We start from the raw sequence: 23,013 nt of genomic DNA on the forward strand, positions 1-23,013 counted from the left end.
TCACAAGGGCTTGTTCTATCCCATGAGAAGTAGAATGTTATATAAAAGAGTATATACATAGATTGATGGTAATGATATTACAGTGACATATATAACCTTACATAGTAACGAACAAATGTTCGCAATCAGGCGGCATAAAAGATATTGGAAACTTTAGGCAGAGGAACTTCAGGGAACTAAAAAGAAATGTGGAATTTATAATACGAAGAGTGGTGAGTAGTTTATTCCATTCTCGAGGGCAAATTGTTCTTAACGAGAAGTACGATATGTTTGTTCTGTACATAGGTCTATTATAATCCAATCGAGTTACTCTAGTCACATAGTGATGGGTAGCAGATTGTTTTAACAGATAAGTTTTGAAGCTGGGAGGAATAAGTTTGGGGTGAAAACTTGTCTGCTAAGAGTGATACAAATAGAATGTTCATCTCTCGCAGTGGTAAGATGGATAGTTGACGGAACAGAGGGGATGTGTGATCATTTCTCTTTGAATGGGTGCTAGTTCGAATGACGCGTTTCTGCAGGTTCTGTAAGGGTGTGAAATGAGTTCGATATGTATTGCCCCATATAATGTATCCGTATGAAAGGTAAGGATATATAAGAGAAAAATACAGAATAAATAATGTTTTGTTCTTCACAGAATACTTTATGTGGCTTATCAACCCGAGATTTCTAGACACCTTTGTACTAATATAGTCGATATGAGAAGTCCAGTTAAGTCTGGAATTGAAGACCATTCCAAGAAATTTAAATTTATGTAATCTTTCTATTTCATTGTTACATTTTTTTAAAAGGGGCGGTGAGCTTACTTTCTTTTTAGTGAGAGAGGTTATGAGAAGATATTTTGTCTTGGTAATGTTCAGGGACAGGCGGTTGCAGCAGAACCAAGTACATGTATGAAGTTTTTCAAGTTCAATGGACATAGTATTACAGAGATCATTGTGCTGGTATCATCTATAAACAAAAATGAAGAAGGCTAGATACATGAGAGATATCGTTGATATAAAGAAGGAACAAAAAAGGTCCTAAAACAGAGCCTTGCGGAACTCCACATTATACAGATTCAGTTGATGATAAAGTGTCAGAAAACGATACACACTGAATTCTATTATATAAATAACTTCTGAACTAAGAGTTACTTATACCTCTTAAACCATAGTATTGAAGTTTACGCAAAAGTATGGCATGATTTACTGTATCGAATGCCTTTGAAAGGTCGAGAAATGTGACTATACTGTACAGTTTGTTGTCCTTGGCAGTCACTAATTTATCATACAATGAACAAGCAGCCAGAGATGTTGAGTGATTTGCTCTGAAGCCATACCGGTTTTTATCAATCATACCGTTAGTTTCTGCATGGCTAAATACTGCATTTGAAGTTATTTTCTCAAGTATTTTACTGAAACAGGAAAGTACGTATATAGGTCGGTAGTTTTCCAGTAGGTTAGCCTCCCCTGTTTTGTATACAGGCGACACTTTATCAATTTTCATACAGTTGGGAACTTTGCCTAATACGTAAGACAAGTTGATAATTTATGACAGAGGGGCAGAAATGTGATCGGAGACAAGTTCAACGACTGACATTCGAATTCCATCAATACCGCAGAGGCTGGGGATTTCAGGTCCGAGATAACAGAAGTAACATCACTTCTGGTGTTACATGTGGAAAGGAAAAATTTTTGGCCAATGGTTCGCTTAAGTAATCTGTAAACTGTTCATTTACTGCGGGAATTTCTGCGTCGGAACTACTGGCTACAGAATTAAAGTATTAAAGCTGTTCGCTATCGTAGCAGTGTCAGTTATATCAGTACCATTTATATTGAAGGACAACGGCAGTTCTCGAGACTTCGTGCTATTCATTAATTCATTTAAAAGTTTCCAGGCACCTTTAATATCATTGTTTACCTTATCTGTCCTAAAAGTAGAGTTTTCTTGCAAAGCAAATACTATTGTTTAGCTTGTTCCTGAAGGATCTGTACTTTTTTTCAGATTGTTCGTCTGTATATTTAAGTTATAGTCAATATAATCTGGTTTTTCTGTTTTCATTCAAAGATAGATGTCAGAAGGCCGCCCGTTACCCACGGTTTTAATGATCTTTTCATGAAATTTGAGTTGAGTAACGGGAAAACAGCGGTTATAGATAGAACATTCAACTAAAGGCATGATTTACATCATGCCGAGTTTAGAACAGAGTTCCAGTTTGTACTTTCTACTTCATCGATAAAACTTTGCTTCTCAGATGCACTGTATTTCCGGTACTGCAATTTTTCTGTATTTTATACATAAATGTACCATACCTAAACTTCAACATAGCTATCCCTCACACCAGGAAATCAGAATCGATTCTGCATCCCCTTTGAACGTTGTTATGATATAGATTTTGTTGTCTTGGAAAACCTCCATTGCGGGATTTAGAAATGGTATATCAATTCACAGAGTTCGCACTTAGTTTGTGTATAAGTTATTAGACTGCAGAGGACCTACATGTTGTACAGAAATCTGATGGACTCCTTTAACGTTCAGGAATACATGGAGTATATAGCTGTATACCAAGGGAAGGAAAAAATCTCTCTGGGATCGATCTTGTAAACCAGTTTGTAATCTGAGGTTTTCTGTCTGTTTAATTTCGTACATACCTTTGTCTTTGGGAGTTTGTGGCATACGATTGTCGGACAGGTTTAGAACAGGGCGCGAGTTTTACTGGGTTTCATGAACGTGGCCAAGCACTGTAGGCATTCAAAATGGATCATTGCATAAGGAACCAACCCAACAAGCACAACTACATAAATGAAGACAGGGTTTCCAATCGGATATCTAATATATAGGACTTCTACATTCTAGATATTCGAATTCCTACAGTGAGAAGCAATTAACATAGTGGTTCAACAAACCGACGAATGTCTCAATCGTGCCTCGATACAGGCGAATCGCCAAGGACTACGACAGCAGTTAACTAAGTGCTCAGATTGAAATTTCTTTCGGGAGATTTGTTGGCCCTGAAAAGGGCCGTTGGAATGGGTTAAGGAAGCCTGGTAGTTGATATTTAAGCTCTTTCTCCGCGGATACGTCTGGCCAGCTGGATGTCCTTGGGCATGATGGTCACTCTCTTGGCGTGGATGGCGCACAAGTTGGTGTCCTCGAACAGACCGACCAGGTAAGATTCGCTGGCCTCCTGAAGAGCCATAACAGCAGAGCTCTGGAATCGCAGATCGGTCTTGAAATCCTGGGCGATTTCACGCACTAACCTCTGGAAGGGCAACTTCCTGATGAGAAGCTCGGTGGATTTCTGATAACGGCGGATCTCACGGAGAGCGACTGTTCCAGGCCTGTATCTGTGAGGTTTCTTCACACCCCCAGTGGCTGGAGCACTCTTTCTGGCGGCCTTGGTGGCGAGCTGCTTACGGGGAGCCTTTCCTCCAGTAGATTTACGGGCGGTCTGCTTGGTACGGGCCATTTTCGTGTCTCTTTCTCTCGTCTGTCGTTGACTCGAAGATATAGAATGTCAGTTGAACTCCGCGCCTTGCTTTTATACACAGCTTGCCTTTGTTCTCCGACGGCGGTTCATTGGTCAGCAAATTTCCGCGCTACCATTTCATTGGCTCTAATTTCTCATCACCGATTGGTTAATTTCCTCTACGCTGATTGGTCGGAAAAGGCGCACTATTCAACTTCACCCAAAATTTACAATCCTCGAAGCTCAGTGAACTTAAATCTGCACATATATTCAAACACTCGGTCTTTTGTTGATGTTGATTAACCGGTTTACAGAAATTTCTGACGAAGTGGAGCGTACGCCTTAAAGCAAACTCAACAGCTGAATATATTGTTACATACATAGACATATATGTTCATGTAGCCGAAAGCTTACATTTGTTTACAATTGTGTTCACTAATGACTGGTTACGGTTATATCCAGTATTCAGTTGCAAACAGTTGAATACATGTATCCTTGTAGCGTTATACTTTGTTGTGTTTTATTAGAAGCTTGGCCTTGGTTAACAGTGTTTCAAACATACAGTTACTATTTAGATTTTTTAAACATATTCTAGCACACACTGTAATTGATGCATTGGTGTTTCTTCAAAGATGCATGAATGGCGTTTTTCCCTGGCACCTTTGCAGAGTGGATACCATGCTGTATCATGCTGACCATGCCTTCAGCCTTGGACAGCACGGATTCTGACCTGGTTAATTTTTGCGCTTTTTCCATGTGCCACCTGTCACTGCAGCCTGGCTGCCCCTTTGTGATAGGCAGTGAACGGTGGTTTGGGAAGGGGTCGGTGGGGGTGGGGTTGAGTGTGTATGGGCGGGGGGTCGGGGGAGTGAGCATGGAGATGTGAGCGTCGGGGGTGGGAGGTATAGGTCGTGTGCAAAAGGAAGCCATTTTTGGCGTAAGATTGAGTATTGCCCACTGGGTGTCTATTGTTAGCGGTGTCAAAAGCTGGCCAGAGGCCCTTGACTGGTAAGGGCATACACTGCGCAATATACACACTTACCTCAAAGATGGCTACCACTGCAAACCGTCTATTGTGGCGGTAGGGTTGGAGGGGTTATTAGTTTATATATCATGGGTAGTGGACTTTCTCTATGATATGCAGTACTCAGAGATACAATAACATCACTGTATAAAGCACTTTACAATTACTACGTAAATTGTCGTTAGCTTGTGTCGTTAAAGATGAAAGCTTCATAAAGCTATGCCAATTATTTCCCTACACCCCATAGTTCTAGTAGAATGTTTCAAAATATTGGCTTTAACAGCAGTTGGAAAAGTCGAAAAATGCATTATGCAGTTAGCTCAGCTCACACAGACATTAGGCTAATAACACTTGATTCCTTGTTTCCAGTGTTAATATTGGTGTGGGCGGTGGAACAATTGTTATTTTTCATTATCATTATTTTGGCAGTCTTTTGTGAGAATGTCTGGCAAGAAATGAAATGATGAGTTCAGATGAGAAGGGGCTCAGGGTGAGGGGATAAAATGGCAAGCACGTGATACAGTAAATTAGGAGTCTGTTGTGATTGCCCTTATACATTGCTAGAGATATTTATTTAAAAATCCTGACTCTTCCACCAGAACTTCCTGTGTCAGATGTGGTAATTATCATGCTGGAGACAATAAAAAGAGATAAAAATTTTACCTATCAATGATTCGTCAAATGAATTTGTAAATGTACTAACATAGCGCGATGCTTAGGGAGAAGGAAAATCATGACTTTCACCATAATTTTGAAAATTCTTTGGTGTGTTTTATGATGTCAGTTTCTTTGATGAAGCTCGTAATCATAAGAATGTTCTAAAATATTCTCACAGCAAGGTATGCATGGGCAGCATTTCAGGCACTGGTCACTCTGGAAAAGCTTGACCAGGTTTTGTTCACTTTTGTTGTAATTAATAAATTTCGTACTTTTTGTGTATCTCGTATCTCGTTTATGTTGTTATAAAGTGATATCCCTCAGTAGGACTATTCACATAGCTCCCCCTCCGAGCCTGCCCAATTCTTCCCACCATGATGCTGGCTGCTGTTGTATAAATGAAATATTCTTGAGTATGGCATAAACACCACTCAAGTAAATTGAAAATTGAAAGACCTCAGGCCTAAGACCTGCAGAAGTAGCATAACATGAATATGAAAGTAGCAAGATCATTACTGTGTATACTGGTGTGAATATATATATATATATATATATATATATATATATATATATATATGCATGTGTGTGTGCAATATTATATATTAACCAGTAGGCACATCTTTAGTGCACAAAAATAAAAATGTTAAAATTTTGTAACAAATTTGTGTTTAAACTCAATCGGTAAATAAATTCAGAATTGTGCTGGGCATAGGCCCATGAAAAACGCAGACAAAAGACATTCATAAATTCCATAATTTTACCTTTTAATCATGATTTCTCTCCATTCAGATACTGTACAATGTAGAAACATAAAAAAACACCATTATAAAAGTATATCATATGATGTGTCACAGGTGGCATTAATAAATACTGACAGTGCATAGCTAACAAATTTTTACACAACAGAGTTATCCCCCTTAATTCAGTTACTTTCCCACCCAAATTTTATTTCTTTAAAATCGTACTGTTAGTATTACACATGTCCATTGAAGTCATCTGGAATAACTGAATACTATAGCATGAAATTACAGATTGTTTGCATATCCCAGTAACGTTAGTACAATGGTAATAAAGCACTTTGTCATGCATCCACGCATAACGAGAATTTAAAATCAAAGCCCTTCAGATAAGGCCCCTATTGCATAGCCTGTCTTGCACCTCCAACTGCCTCCTTAACTTGGTATGCACTTGCAACCTCCAGGAGGTGCCTCTGTTTCAACCTGTAATCTTACTTTCGAACACTTTTACCACTAGGAAACATTATTCAGAGTTTTATTTATTAGATGTTTTACACATGGCAGGAATTTGCCATGTGAACCACTATTAATCCATGTGGGATATGGTAAATTTTCCTCTTTAAACTGATGATTTTCAAATGTTAAAATTTTCAAGATGAACTTTAAGAAAATTGTTATAACTGAAAATAAAGTGCATAATTATTTGTCCAAATTTCATGAAAAAAAATCCCACATTAGTCATGCTATGAGAACACACTTTGTTTTCTTTCGTTGTGTGATATTTCTGGTCTTGGACATCACAAGTATATGGAATATTACAAAATAAATTAGGTTCTAAAGACCTATAAAAGTGCTTGTAAATGTAGACATGACACATAAAGGGCCAAGTTACTAAATGTTGTACAAAAAATAACTTATTTTGCCAAGATGTGAAGAGATGTTTCGATGAGGAATACATACCCATAAAACTAAATGTATACTGATCTTGGCAAAATTTCAGTCCAAATGTTTTGTGTGTTTTATAAAGGCTGGCTGGACAAAAATGGTTGAAACACTATGCAAAGTGTTAAGATTACACTGGCTAGCAGCAGAGTACATGAAGATTTGGCCAAGAAAGAAATCATGTTTTCCTGTTAACACAGTTCAGTTTCAGCATTATTTTCTCTCTTTCTTCATCAACTGACTTATAAGTAATTATACTGTATCTTTATTTCTTCTTGGTACTTTCCAAACAGAGTTAATTCCGACTATAAACAACATAATTTTTCAACTGATGAACTCGCAGGATAGCATGTGCCCCTTAGTTCTTCTGATTCACTTAATAAATTGTAAATATCATTAAACTGTTATTAAGTTTATCCCTGAATTATTGTTTTATGCAGCTATGTTCAGTTAAACAGCCACACACACATTTCAAATAATTTATGTGCCTATTATCTTTAATATGAACAGCATTTGATTGAAAGGCAACAAAATATAAAGTTGCCATAAGGTGGGAGTGAACTCACAATCTGCTCAGCTGCGAAGTTTGGTCAGTGCAATATTTAACTGCCACTTCGGGTATGTTTACCAATGAGTACGTTCCATGGGTTTCATGAACAGGGTATATCGAATATCGACTCATGAAATAAATTCTTAAATTAACACAATTTCATTTTTCCACATATAAATATATTCACAGCTCAAATGATCCCAGCTTCGTCACAATGGCTTCTATGTAACATGCCATGTTGATGGTCGTATTTACCCTGGTATACAACCAGTAAGATACATATAAAATGAGAAGACTTGGCCGGTAAAATAAAATAGCTAAAAACATAAAACAAACATGTGAATTTATCAATGTACATGTATAGCTGCAAACACTTTTATTCTTTTTGAACCAAAAAGATCTACAACTAACACCGGCATGATAAAGACACTCCCGTAACATACCTCTTAATGCTTCATCAATCCTATACATACATATGTAAATGTAGATTTACATAAATAGCACCAGATTCTGCTGAAGTTGCCTCCCTTTGTCAAAGTCTTCAGAGGACATATACAATGATGATAAGAACATATGGGTCTTTACATCAAAGATTCAGCTAAAAATATGATAAAACTAAATTATGATTAAAATGAAACAAAAAACGGGTGTGGCCAGTCACATTGGTCCAAAACATAAGCAGCATGCTTTTGACTGGAAATCACATTTTAAAAATGTTTCTCTCTTGATAGCACAATTAAAAACAAAGTAGCTATTCGAAACCCTCCATATACATTCAAGCTCACACATATGTAGATGTGCCATTCACAGTCATGTGTCACTGGTCAGATGTTACACATAGTATTAAACACATTCTGACTATTCGTAACAGTTTCAAATTGTCACCCATGTTGCTTGTTTGTAATTTATCATATCTCTGATTTTTGTCCTGATTCCAAATGCCATCACCAATTTCTTGACATATCAACAAGTGGGCCTGTCTACAAACACGAGAGCACCTCATAAAGCACCTTTTAAGTTTCAAGAGCGTTTTTGCACCGTCCCAGTTTTCAATGTCGAACATGCACCTTTCAAGTTCGACATTTCATGGTTGGTGCAGTCAGATTTTGTCTTGAGCACTTCTCAAAATAACAGGGACAATCCAGCTGCACATGGACATGTTGAGCACCACATGATCTAAGAAGATGCCACAGATTTTACCTCCCTAATGTCCCTCTGTCAAAAAGGAAGTGGCTGGTATCTCCTTGTCATGAACAAGACTGGAACTCCCAATTGACAATAGGCTCCATTAGCTCACAAAACTTGCCTCCTGCAAAAGCCGTTCTTTTCTGCAGAAAGCCTTCTGGAACTTGCAGGGTGACTTGAGTGGTATCCACATGTGGTAAAAGCCATCGATGGTTGAACTTCCGCACATGATGAAAGCCATACACATCAGCTATCCAATTTTGGACACCATCCATACTGCGGATGGAACCTATGTACGCTATCACCATCTATCCTCCACGCGTCCTTCACAGCTGTACAGGAACCTATCCACACGTATCAGATCCTACAATCTTGGTCGAAAGATGAACTTGCAAACATGAGGACTGGATGTGAGTTCACGTCTTCGTCTTCTTGCCCATGAAGTTGAACCAGCTCTTCTTCTTCGTGTGGAAATGTCTCATGTTCCTCGGAAGTGTTGCAGGGAGATTTCTAAGCATGTCCTTCTGATAATACCCAGCCGTAGACATCCGTCTTCCCACGGGTTTACCTGTGGACAGAGAAAGCCAGCAGAATTAGAATTCATGTCAAACAATAGATGTACTTGCTTATACCAAGAGAAACAAAATACCCTAAGTGTTCAACTGTTTCAACCACCTCTGCAACCAATATTCTGAAATATAGAATAATGTGTTGCAGAGAAATAATCTACACAGTATTATGAAGCGTGCATCTTAAATAACATGAACAAACCATTTAGGACATCATCAGTAATTGTATGCATAAATTCCGCTGAAAAAACTGCTTTAGTTGTTAAACAGGTTGAAGATTTACAGTAGCTGATTTTCAGGACCAAATTTAAAATATGTTGCTCAGACTACTTATCTGATAGATGTGATATGCTGTACACAAAAAACTTCCCTGATATGGCTGCAGTGAGCTGGTGGATACTAAGTGGGCGAAGGAAACTGATTAGCAGGTGAGAGCAGGTGAGGAAACCAAATAGCAGGTGAGGAAACTGAGTAGCAGAGAGGAAACTGACTAAGACTCTGAGAAGAACCCACACGTAACCTCTCGCACACACCCACAAAGCCACTTTAAACCATGCCCTCTCACTGGTTCAGACCTTATGGACTCCAGCAAATAGCCAACCACTTAGCCAACAAATAATTATTACACCAACTGAGGTGACCTAATAAAGGTAATACACTTGGGCCAAAGCTTTCAACAACATAAATGCTTTTTAGCCATAGACACACAGCTCTACACTCGATTCAAAGTTTGACACTGGAAAGTCAGGGTGTGATTGTGGTATTCAAGCCACTTTAGAGGGAGATAATACGTATTAGACACTAAGGACTGTCAAGTTATCAAGAAATCTGATTAGAAGATGCTATAATGCAAGAAAAAGTTCTAGGGCAACGTGCAGTTTAGAGAATAATTGTGCTTTCGTTGCACATCTGCATTCATTTCAAAAGATTGCGAATATATTAAGTAAGTAAATCCATCATGAGAGATTAGATAATAATTTTGAGTTAATAATAAAAGTATAAGTAAGGATGAGGTGCATACTAGTAAAATGAATAACTGTGTATGGAATAGCACAAAAATATGAAGTGCGTTCTGAATTAATTTTGGATATCAAGACTGTTTTGATGTTTGTAACATCAATTACTTGTACAGGTATTTTCAAAGAAAAAGAATTGGCTACTTTCACTACAGCTGACCATGCAGGATCGAGGGCCATACCAATTTTTTGGAATGAATGACTATTACAAAATTCAGAATACATGTATCTTTGGTCATGCTTTCAAACATATGCCACACATCACAGAATCTGGGATAAAAATAAAGTTCAATAACTACCTCAAAAGGTTTGATATGAAGTTCATCAATATAGGTAATATGGGTTTCCAGAGTGCAAAGCAGTAGGAGATCTATGCATAAATTTACTCAGAGCAAAAGAATTCATCAAAAACTGATCAATAAGATTGGCTAGCATCATGCGTCTCATGCATAACTTACACAGAAGGCCACATTAGCATTATCGTTCCACAATCCGATTTAATAGCACTAGAAGACCTGTGGAAGGTGAAGTGGGATTTGGAAATTTCATGTCATCTTAAATGTAGGCTATGTGCATTTTTCATTGTCACCTTTTGGCAGTATGTCTAAAGTCTAAAGCAAATAACAAAACCCTTAGCGTGAAATTATGCTAATACATACTTTTATAATAATGGCTAAAATGGTGGTGTGCTGAATAAAATCAAATCCACTAATATTTCAGAAATGAACATTCAAATCAGTGAAATTCAGTGGTACAATACAAGAACTGATAAATATGAATACTTGTGCTAAAGTGACACAAAAAAGTGATATTTTCTGAATCCTCCGAAAAGAGTACATTGTAACTCAGACATAGAAAATATCAATATCGCCGATATCTTACCTTTTGGTTTCTCTAACTGAGCCCTGGATTTCAACACTGCTGTCTGGACTTGTCTTGGAATGGTAAATTCTGTCAGAAATGAAAAAGAAAACAGTTTAATGTACAAGACACAAACAGAAGTATTCATTTTACTAGTGGTAGTGCTGAATTAAAGAATTAGTGCTATTACCAGACAAAGGCTAATGCTACACTTAAATTGTTTACCCAATAAAATGGAAAGACACACATATTTTACACACGGCTGTGCGATATTTTTACTTTTTAACTCAGCTGAACATAAACTATACAGCTAGATGATCATTCAGATAATCCTGGCGTAATGTATATAATGCTGGGAAAAGTTTTGAATGTTTTAGTTTAGTTTCCGCGGCTGCACTCACCATTTTCTTGTCCTCTTTGACCTGCTGTCTTTCCTGAGAGAATGCCCGAATCCACTTTTTCTCTCTCTGCGGGAGTCTTAGAGGAGAACAGGAACCACTTGTCCTGAGATTTGTCATGTAGTTTCCAGCCGTTCTTCACATTCACATTGTACTGGAGATCTGCATGAAAAAAAATAGTCATGTTACAGAAATAATACATTGTGATGTCAGAATCAAAATATAATCTGCATGAATATATGTTCCACGGGTGCTTCATTGAAAAAGACTTCAACACAGGCTAATTGTAGGACTAAAACAATTTTCACCTGATCAGTCACCTAGCCTTTACACCTATCATGTACTTGTATGTAGAAACAGTTTAAATGCAATTTAAGTAAATTACTATTTTCAGCTGAATAAATCTTTGGGGTGAATTGCAAGGATTAAAAAGGATTAAGGTGGTTATCTTAGAACTACATATTTGGCTCCGGAAAAGGCCAATCAATGCATTTAAACTTTCCAAGCCTTAAAAACCTGCATCAACCGTACACACACCAGAAATGTACACAAACATTTAGTGAAGATTAAATATCATTCAGGAGAATGACTTACCTTTTCCATCAGGAAGCATGATAAGATCACAATGGTCCAGTAAAACTCTTCCCTTGTAACAAAATCCATTCCGTCTAAGTAAATCCTAGAAAATACGTAAGACAAGTAGCATTTAGAAAAAAAGTACAAACATGCAAAGTTAGATCAGTGTTGCAAGGAAAATTATTAAATGTAAATTTTCCATTATTCTATTTGTCATCACTGTACGAGATGTTACACTCCTGGAGATTAGGAGTCTATTGGCCAGAGTGGTGGTGTATGGAGGTCCTTCCAATATGGCCGCACTTTCATGACTGAACGTACCATGCTTGGCAACAATACACTAAAGATTAACATGTGGATATTTCTTGGACATAGCAAGTTTCCATTATACAAACTTAATACTACATCCAGCTCGGCTTGTTGATTAGGAAACAAATCAGGTTGCATGACACTCTGGCTTGTAAACACTGCTTGGCTTCACGAAGTCAGCAAAAAAAACACCAAACACAAAAGAGGTATGGAAATCACATTCAAAGCTGATCTGACACGCGAGATGAGATTTGAACATCAGGATTTTGGCAAGTGTTTATAAACCAAGGTGTTAAGACACATGTGTACTAACAATGTGAGTGTGTGTGTGGGGGGGGGGGGGGGGGGTAGGAAGAGGGGGGGGTGCAGAGAGGGGTGGGCATTGTGTCTAGCTCCAAACAATCCTCAGCTAATTAGAGGTTTCAATTTTGTCAAACCACTGCACAAATTCACATGCACAATTTATCAAGATTTCTAAATAATCACATTTTATAAAATCTTTAAAGTATGTACACTGACACGAATACCATACGAGTAAACTGATTTTTGTGACTTACCTTTTTGCAGTAGATGAGCTGATGGTCAAACAAAAACAAAGTCCTTTCTTGAGATCGTCCACTGCGGTTAATCTTATGAGCTTCACCCGACGTTATTAATTCTGAACTCAACTCGAGTAAATCTGAGCCCTTTGAAAACAAGAAAAACATATGAAATGTGTGAGATACACTTACAATTGGCAAAAGGGTGGGATGTTTGTACATTAGTTTCCAAGAGAAAACAAAAGAACATCTTATCTCTTATCATGGGAGTAATCAACTGACTGAAAATTTAATGCAAAACTGGATGGTTTCTTAAATTCTAAGGAAAAAGCCACAGTCCAGAGTTTAGACTAAAGTGCAGACTCTGAGAATTGCATTGTGTTTGAAAACCTTGTAAATCTTACCTCCCAATCTTCCACACTTTGTTGCCATGCCGATATTTTGGCAATGCTTTCCATTTTGCGTTTGCGCTCATTGATAAGGCATGCAATCCTCTTCATTGCGTCCAGCGCCTGGCAAACGTTGTCATAATCACTGTGATCGGGATCCGTAAATTTGAGCAGTTCCGACAACTGCAGAGGATATTTGCAGATTTTCTGAACAGGCGTGAGAAGAAATCCTTCCAACGGGATCTGGATCATTTCTTGAAGAAGTCTGCAAGCCTGAAATTTTGTTTACTGGCCATTAATACAAGCGTGGAAAAGAAGTAAAAATGAAAACACATAAGAACATAAATATATTTTCTTACTCACGACAAATTCACCTGTATTGTATATGAACTATGTTTATAAACTGAAAGGAGAGAAAATGTTTTCAAAACAGATTTTAGGGCATTTCCTCTGATTTACACAAACCTACAACTTCACATATCTGCCTAAATATAAAATAGTGCACAAAAAAAATTGTTTTACATCAAAATCGCATCCTACCTCAAAGAAATGTCGATATCGTTTATTCCTGTAAAGCTCCTGTAGTTCCTTGCAGGCATCAGGGTGGTTGTTGCAGTAGTCGGAGTAAATCTCGAAATCTTTTTTCTGAAAACATGCAAATTATTCAATTATTCATAAGACTCCTGAAATTTCCTTTTTTTCTTCTTGATAAAAAAGATGATAAATACAGTTATTGCCCTTGTTCCAGCAGGTTTGAGCAGCTCTAAGTATAAAAAAATCAAGAAGTAAGAATATGTTATTCAAAACACAAATGTGCCTTTAGAAAACAGCTTTGCATGAAAATTTTGATCTCCTTGAATTATTATTCTTATATTTGCATAAAAAGTCAAATGAGGACTTACACTGTTCAAGAAACACTGGCCAACTTCTGTCAAGTGAGGTAAACCTGAGTTATAGCTTTTCTCCAGGTCTGTCACAAACTGCTTCGAAACATTGTAAATGTCTTCCAGGTTCCCAAACAAGATTCGTATCCTGTTTTCACTGAACATGGCGGGATGGCGTCTGGCCTGATGGATGTATCCCTGTGGGTGAAAAACATAAATAATTAATTTTAAATCTCGACAAGTTCAGAAGATTGGCATTTGAATGTATAAACTTTGCTAGTTGATATACACATAAAAATCTCTCATTTATAAAGCCCTGAAGAGATTAAACACAACTGGGACCAAAACTACCATTTTCAAAAAAAAAAAAAAAAAATTTAATTCATAACAGCAACAAAATCAAGGCATGTCAATCTTACCTCAATAACATCATGTAAATGCTTGACATAATCTTTCTCGGCCTGCAGGATTTCGTTAATAACATTTGTTCGTGCCTGTTCACGACTGACTCCCCCCGTGGATGTGAGGCGCCGTGATGGTTCGGGACTCGGGAACGCCGTGTGCATGGATTCTATCGGCTGAGCCAGCACCTCCTCTTCTTCTAGCTGACCCTGGTTGGCTCGCAACTGAAATCCAATCAGAATTGAACCTTATTAGATTGCACTGAAGTGACCAAACAATGAAGAGCTGTGCATTTTTATTGAGTTGGAAAAATTGTTTTACACAGTATAAAATAAAAAACTGCTGGCATGGAAAGCATAAAAAAGCACAAATTCCTAATATCTGCCTCAGCTGCAGGATGGGGCTTCACATCGTCTCGCACTAAATCCCATGTTAATAGATAGGAGGCCTCTTTGTAAAAACATTTTTTCTGACCAACAAAACACCTAAATCTAGCCTAAAACTGAATTAAATCAGAATAACTTTACTGCTAACTTTAGATTTCAATGTTTCTCCGCATGAACTGATTTAACGGACGAACATGGAATTTGAACATCAAGCAAGTTTCTTACCCTGACAAAAGCAGCTGGAAACCATCCTTCTCGATCATCGACGGCGCCCCACCACCAGTCTTTGTCTGCGGTGTCTGTGACCTCAATCACATCACCGGCGCGAAAGCCAAGCTCCTCGGGATCCATGGTCACATGGTCCCACAATGCTTCAGCGTACGTCAAACACTCTTCGTATGGTTTCTGAAAACAGTAGAAAGTAAGAATTTTAAAAACTCTGTCCTATGGTAATGAACAAGGCCTGTGAAGCTACAAATATTACCATGTGTCAATAATAGGTAGTATTACTTCAGAAATCTTAAATTTAAAGGTAATTCCTTTAGGAAATTCAACTCAAATCTTTAACCGTCAATCAACTGATGTGCGAAAGACTGGTGACTAAAATAATAGTAAGAACATAGATTACATATGCAAATAAATCCGAACTTTACCAAAAACCAATCTAGTCCATTATCTGATGCGGCTAACTTCTTGGAATCGATATCAAATCCATAATTGGTCAGAAGTGTAACTCTGATCTTGGTATAAATATCATCAGCTTTGCTCAATCCAGCTAAATCCAGGGAATTCATTCTGCTAGAATAGTTAATGGCTTCTTCTGGCAAAATGTACTAGAATCCTACACAGTTTTGGGGTAACTTGGACAGCTCACACTTTATGCAATACTTATATAGACTTGCTGGGCTGTAGAGCATTTTGATTGGCCAGCCAGTTTTCAACATTATGCTAATTTCAGGTGAGCCAAGACCAAGCTATTCAGTTTTAATCAACAGTTAGCTTATGACACAGGTGCAGAGTGATAGCTTGCATAGACACTCACTTGTCACCTGTACAGGTAGAGGTAACTCTTAAGTAACCCCTGCTGTGATTGTGTATTTCTAGTGTTCACAGGTAGGCATTGTTTTCTAATCACACCTGGACAAAGCCTAACAGACTTAAGACCTTCAGATCTAACTCTGGTTTCTGTCACTTGTTTGGCTTGTGTTTATAATAATTAATATTTTACTAATTTAGACAGCCTTCTGGTCATTAAAATACTTAATAGGTCAAGGTTTTTTAAAACATGACCCCTGCAGGTAACCTGCTGAGAAACAAGCAACCAATTACTGTATGGTCAACTGCAATTGTCTTGTCAAAGCAACACAAACATATTGTTGTATTTTATTTTCTTTCATTCATTAACATGTGAAATAAAACAATGCTAAGTCATTGTGAATGTAGCGTAAGAGTAAAGTAGTTGAGATAAAAGAAATGATTTTCAAACATAATTTTTTTTTCATTTTCACCTAAATAGAATCACTACAGATTTTTTGGTGATATTTAATTAATTCCTTATCAGAAAAAGTGAAAGGTTAGCATCAAATCCACCATTTTAAGACCATTTTGTGCTCCAAAAGTGCATTTTACACACCAAATTTTAGGTGAAATAAGCAGTAGTTAAATTTGTAAATCTGTTCCTTACAGTATTTGCATGTTGTTGGTCATACTATAAAACAATGAAGTTATCTGAGCACACAGCATTTGTTTCACAAGGTCTGCTAGGGCACTGAATCAATGGCATTGTTAGGGGCACAGTCAAAAACTAAACATGAAGGTCTTGCATTTGCACAAAATTCACAGGAAATGACAGTATCCACTTACACCTGGCCACAACTCTGATTTTGTCATGAAGTAAATGTATGATGTATATGTTTGAATGCAGTGTATACAGGAAGTCAATAGTCCCGCTTATCTACTCAATACATTTTTTATCATTTCCTTAGATTAAATCCCAAGCAACTTATCATGTGCTCATTTGTAAACAGCATTTAAATATCTCAGGTACATAAGGTACTCATCAAAATACAACATCATATTACATGTTACATGAAAATGATTTCATAATTTCCTTGTTCCTGTATGTTCTTAGTGAGCTCACTTGTTTTGTCACTAAATTTCACTATAAATATTAATTTATACTTAAGGAATATTTCATCACAACAATTTCAAACACATAGCAGAATTAAGATCCAAGGCAAAGAGTATTACATTATTTATTTCATATTTTTTTTACTGATTACTTTTTTTCAGGGTTAACTGACATAATATCATCAAGAGAAAACAACTACAAGACTTAAAACTTTTGCAACGAGGATAACCTTCTGTTCTTCAACAACAACAAAATTAAGGTGTACTTCTGAGTGTTTGCCAACACTCTTTAATCCTTTTGCTTGCATGTGTAATTATGCATCAACAAAGCCAGACAACCTCAGTATCAATAGCAGATCAATAAGTGATCTGTGAGTCACTCACACAGGGGGGTCTCTAAGAATCAGATTTGTTGAGTGACCACCATCACTCAATGGCACAATGACTTCTCCTTCCATTATTCCACTAATTTGTGTAACAGTTCACTCACAAAAAGCCCTTATATAATTCGCATCAAGTTTGATAGATGCATGAGAGGATTTCATTCTCCTCAAAACCAAGCTAAATGTGAGATCACATATGCCACATCAACATCTTAGAAGTCTTGTTTAACCTGAATTTAGAACAGCACATTAACACTTATAGCGTACATCTGTAAATTCCACGTAAGATCATTCCCTAAGGTAAAGCACTCCATGTATATGTGACTTTCTTACAAACTGTTAAAGTCCCTGTTTTTCCCCTAGCTGCCACCCTCCTCCCCGTTCCTGGCGAGACAACATCTCAAAAGTTACTTTATTTGACCAAACAATTTGCCTTCACATGTGCCTTTATAAAAAACAACTAGGTCATAAAATATTACTTTAAAGCTACGAAACTCACAGTTTTCCAGTAGGATATTGTCCTATCTCCCAAACCAACTTCAAAATACCTTTTTAAGGTCAATGGAACTCTCAGAGCCAAGCAAAATAACTAATTTAGCCATAGCCAGAATTGTAGGTAATTTCAGTGTTTGCCCCCCACAGCAATACTGTAGTTTTCATGACTTTAGACATTTCATGTATCTTACAGTCTGGTGACCATCTCTCCACGACATCTTGGATACCTTACCTCTGTAATACTGGTGAGTGCGACATGTGAAGCCCTAGTACTGTGACACTTGTCTTTAACACCGATCTCCATGGAGTTCTCTGATTCGTCTGACGAATCATCTGAGTAATGATCCGGAGAGCAATAGTTTCCTGATTCGTCAAAACCTGCAAAATACAGCAATAACTCCAGCATATACAAACTTGAGTAGATTCAATTATATACTAGTATTTGACTGATGAAAATGAAAACACCATACTTTAACAGGTTTCTTTTCTGTGATGGATGTCGTGTTTAAAAATGAATGAAACCCGATGGAAGCAAAAGGAAACCAGCATACCAGACCACAGCACATCTCAAACCTCCTGACATAAAGCTGCAGCCAATCAGGCACGACGTTGTTCCTGACATAAAGCCGCAGCCAATCACGATGTTGTTCCTGACATAAAGCCGCAGCCAATCAGGCACGACATTTTTCCTGACATAAAGCCGCAGCCAATCAGGCACGACTTTGTTCCTGACATAAAACTGTAGCCAATCAGGCACGACGTTGTTCCTGACATAAAGCCGTAGCCAATCAGGCACGACCTTGTTCCTGACATAAAGCCGCAGCCAATCAGGCATGGCGTTGTTCCTGACATAATTTATTTAGTTATTTATTTGACTGGTGCTTTACACCATACTCAAGAATATTTCACTTATATGACAGCGATCCGCATTATGGTTGGTGAAAACCGAGCAGAGCCCGGGGGGGAAACCCACGACCTTCCACAGGTTGCTGACAGATCTTCCCACGTACGACCGGAGATGAAGTTCCTGACATAAAACCTCAGTGGTCAAAGGTCAGCATTCTGAGCAATTGGAGGAAAACCCACTTACAGCCTATCTCGACTTAACTTTGTCAAAGATTCAAACTTATAACATGTACATGGAGTCCAATTCTTCAACCTTTTCAATAGCCTATGAAGCCAACATTTTGAAGAACTCACATGTATTGTATGTCACATGAAAGAATTATACGGTGTAAAGAAATAATTTGCACAGTTTGATGAAGCTTGCATCTGCAGTGACACAAACAAATTTAGTGTCATTTTCCTAATAAATGTATGCATAAATACCACTGAAAAAAGGGATTTAGTGGTTGAAGAGGTGTTTGGTAAATGTACTGACATTGCAAATACACATGCCACACATACAGTGTCATCCATGAAACAAAGCAGTCTTACTTACATTCATAATTTACAGAGCTTTTCGGAGAAATACAGCAGGGTAACCTAAACATGCTCAAATCTACATAGAGAATTCGCGAATGCAGTAAAAGTGCTGCCTCCAGGAGTCAGTTTCCATCGTTACATGTTTTCTTCACCATCATTTTGCTACAAAAACACCTAACGATCCTAACTGAATTAGGTTGTTATCACAGCTTGACAGCGTTATTCACTCAGTCTGCCATGTCTCCTGTATAACTGTTGATAACATCCACCTACATTTACAGCCCAAACAAACAAAGCTTCTCAGCTGATAACTTATTACCAAACCACTGATGCATACAACAGGCAGTGTTTGAAAATTTATCTGTTGTTAGCCGTCAAGAAAGCGAAAGAAAATTTGAGAGGTGCTGTAGTGTTTAAGGCCATCATGACTGCTAATATTTGAACCATCAAAGAAAAACTTATCCGTATTGGTAGTTACTTACTGTATGCCCAAAGCCCCTTCTGTTGGGTGGGATCAATTGGCAAAATAATGTAAACTAAACAATTTTTATGACTGGCCTCATGCTTTGCACACATGCACTTCTGTACACAATGGTCTAACACAGGGTCCTTCAATCCCCCTCTGAGTGGCTCACTCATTACAAGGGGTCACTTACTTATGAGCGGGAACTAGAGCATCAACTCAATGTACACATCAGGCATTATGCAGTAGGAGGTGCAGCCGTGACTGTACTTGTAAATTTATGTGTGCATCAACAGTGGATCTGTTGTGTCAAACATCGCTACATGTGACTCGCAGGAAGAAATGAATAATACCCTAATTGTCTTCAGTTATAGTTTTAGCTGAAAGCATTTCCTTGTATCACTGAAAAAGGGAATCTTCTCAAATTAAGCTCAATACTGCATGATATTTTTACCTGATGACTTCATAATAACAATAATAATAAAATGGTTATACATGTAATAATGACTAATGACAAAGATATCTGGCAAATTATACGTGGGTATGCGGGCTACGGCACTGAATACGAGTAAATATGTTTGAAATCAGTAATTAGCATACATGTTTTGGTTCATACATTTACACAGTGGATTGTTAAGAGCTATTTTGAGATTTGCAGACTGTTTCGACCCATGAAAATGCAGATTTGGACAATCTGAACAAGGTGACAGAGATAATGGCATACATAAGACTTCAGTTTAAACACTAAAAATTATACTTAATTAGCAGTTGCCTTGTGAATGGAATTGGCTCGCCAAGAATAATGATACTTTATAAAACATGCTCGGTTGCATTATTACCTTGTATGCATTATTTCCCTGTATGCATTATTATCCTGTATGCATTATTACCCTGTATGCATTGTTATCCTGTATGCATTATTACCCTGTATGCATTATTACCCTGTATGCATTATTTCCCTGTATGCATTATTACCTTGTATGCATTATTTCCCTGTATGCATTATTACCCTGTATGCATTATTACCCTGTATGCATTATTACCATGTATGCATTATTACCCTGTATGCATTATTACCTTGTATGCATTATTTCCCTGTATCAATTATTACCATGTATGCATTATTACCCTGTATGCATTATTTCCCTGTATGCATTATTACCCTGTATGCATTATTTCCCTGTATGCATTATTACCCTGTATGCATTATTACCCTGTATCAATTATTACCCTGTATGCATTATTACCCTGTATGCATTATTACCCTGTATGCATTATTACCTTGTATGCATTATTTCCCTGTATCAATTATTACCATGTATGCATTATTACCCTGTATGCATTATTTCCCTGTATGCATTATTACCTTGTATGCATTATTTCCCTGTATGCATTATTACCCTGTATGCATTATTACCCTGTATGCATTATTACCCTGTATGCATTCTACACTGTAACAGTTCTAAAACTGGCTTAATTTCATCCAACAGTGCTGAAATTCCAAAATCACACAGAACATCTAACCAAACAATTTTTGTTTTTATCTTAGTCCTATACTAACTGACCCCCAACCTCCTTCTCCAGTTTTTATTTATTTCCTTATTTGATGCCATACTCAAGAAAATATTTTACTTATACGATAACAACCAGCATTATGGTGGGAGGACACCCAGAGCCCAGGAGAAACCCATGACCATCCACACGTTGCTGACAGGCCGTCCCAGGTATGGCCAGGGAGGAAGTCAGCATGACTTGAACTCCTCGTGACTGGATTACAGAGAGGCTCATTGCGCCGTGCTGGCGAGATACAAGCCCACAGAGTCCTCCTTAAAGCTTTTATTACTACCTTTCCGGAACACAGTACTTGTACATACATTACAATGTATATAAATATTCCAGGACTAATATATAACAAGCTCCAAACTTTGTTAATGTTGTCCATACCAAAAAAGCTGGTGATACGCTTCCGCCGCCTCAATTTGTCCAGGTTGACCGGCATGCTGAGTGACCGGTGCAGGGTGGCCTTCTTAGCCGTGTCGGGCCGAGGCTTTTCTTGCCGACTCTTGATAGGATGTGGAGTGGACATCTGCAACAAAATCAAATTTTAAAAAATATGTGTATCAAAATCATTAATGACCACAAAAATATATATAGGTATCATAGTTACCCGAAAGAAAGCAACTAATGAACATGGAATAACAAAATTATTTAAACGAATACGAAAAACTGAAAAAAAAAATTCTTAATTAAAATTATTATCAATTATTATAACATATTCATGTCTTCTGGTTTCTGGAAACCAAGCAACCAATAAACAATTGCAAAAAATATAATGAATACAAAAGACTGGGAAAACTTGTAATCACAAATAAAATCACCATGTTTGACATGATAGGATTTTTATCTTTATGATAATCGCTGATCTTTGATAATCACTGGATTATCCCTGGATCAGTGGTCTATCAGTGTATTTTGTTGGAGATCCTTGACCCACAAGGTCATGTATTAATTTGTTGCAAACTAAGATGTCCGCGAGTCTTTTTCAGACGCACATGCCGTACTACTGTAATTCTTCGACATATTCTCATGTTTTCATGGTGTCTATTCAAGCATATTCTGACCGCATTATTCTGTGTAGACTGAGAACACTATGCTTTTCGTGAAGCCCTGAAATTGGTCAATCCAACCAATCTATAAATAAAGGTGCATAAATTGCAATAAAAGTTGCCCTTTCATACACGAAAAGGTTGAGGAACTAGGGTAGGTCATTATTCTGTGTATACTGATAATATAATATATTTTGTGAAACCATGAAACTGAACAACCGTATGAATACAGTTTTGTCTCAAATCAAACGTGTGAAAATACTGAGGAATTAGATTCAGTTTCCAGCACCATTAATCCTAACCATGTCACAGAAATAAAATCCTCCATAAAATGTAAAACATGTCACCAATCCAAATATATATTTATTTGACTGGGGTTTACTGCATTTCTCACCGGCCCCGCTAGCAAAGTTGGTAGAGCATCCGCTTTGCGAGCGGCAGATCCAGGATCAATCCTGGGTCAAGTCACACCAAAGACCTTAAAAATCGTTAGGCGTTCAGCATGAAGGGGATAGTGCAACAACTGCTTGACTCCTATCAGTATAATGACTCGGGCGGCTTACTTGCCTTCGGTAAGTCGTCTCAGTGAATCACCAATACATAAAAGAGCGATGGAAGAGCGATTACATGCACTCT

The 23,013-nt window shown here is 37.6% G+C and overlaps 2 protein-coding genes and 1 long non-coding RNA gene across 4 annotated transcripts in view; all 3 read right to left on the minus strand.

Annotated features, from left to right (window-relative positions):
* Nucleotides 1-3,040: 3,040 nt before the first annotated feature.
* On the minus strand, nt 3,041-3,472 carry LOC135479005 (histone H3). Its single transcript, XM_064758703.1, has one exon. It carries the CDS (start codon nt 3,449-3,451, stop codon nt 3,041-3,043), a length of 411 nt encoding a protein of 136 aa, XP_064614773.1. The 5' UTR covers nt 3,452-3,472.
* Nucleotides 3,473-5,879: 2,407 nt separating this feature from the next.
* Nucleotides 5,880-11,083, minus strand: LOC135479193 (uncharacterized). Of its 2 annotated transcripts, XR_010445834.1 has the most exons (3): nt 11,014-11,083; nt 10,590-10,646; nt 5,880-9,114 (listed from the first exon to the last, which is right to left on the minus strand). It is a non-coding gene; the product is annotated as an uncharacterized LOC135479193 (long non-coding RNA). The 2 variants fall into 2 exon arrangements; XR_010445835.1 differs by lacking the exon at nt 10,590-10,646.
* Nucleotides 11,084-11,144: 61 nt separating this feature from the next.
* The window catches only part of LOC135479839 (uncharacterized), a 100,965-nt gene continuing 89,096 nt past the window's right edge, over nt 11,145-23,013 (minus strand). Inside the window, 12 exon segments of the mRNA XM_064759743.1 lie at nt 11,145-11,156; nt 11,394-11,450; nt 11,452-11,552; nt 11,985-12,069; nt 12,833-12,961; nt 13,219-13,476; nt 13,744-13,848; nt 14,106-14,285; nt 14,507-14,713; nt 15,101-15,280; nt 18,116-18,261; nt 21,716-21,857. Of these exon segments, the coding sequence (XP_064615813.1) occupies nt 11,145-11,156; nt 11,394-11,450; nt 11,452-11,552; nt 11,985-12,069; nt 12,833-12,961; nt 13,219-13,476; nt 13,744-13,848; nt 14,106-14,285; nt 14,507-14,713; nt 15,101-15,280; nt 18,116-18,261; nt 21,716-21,857 (1,602 nt within the window).

This window comes from Liolophura sinensis, chromosome 12 (assembly GCF_032854445.1).
Source record: "Liolophura sinensis isolate JHLJ2023 chromosome 12, CUHK_Ljap_v2, whole genome shotgun sequence".
Lineage (NCBI taxonomy): Eukaryota > Metazoa > Mollusca > Polyplacophora > Chitonida > Chitonidae > Liolophura > Liolophura sinensis.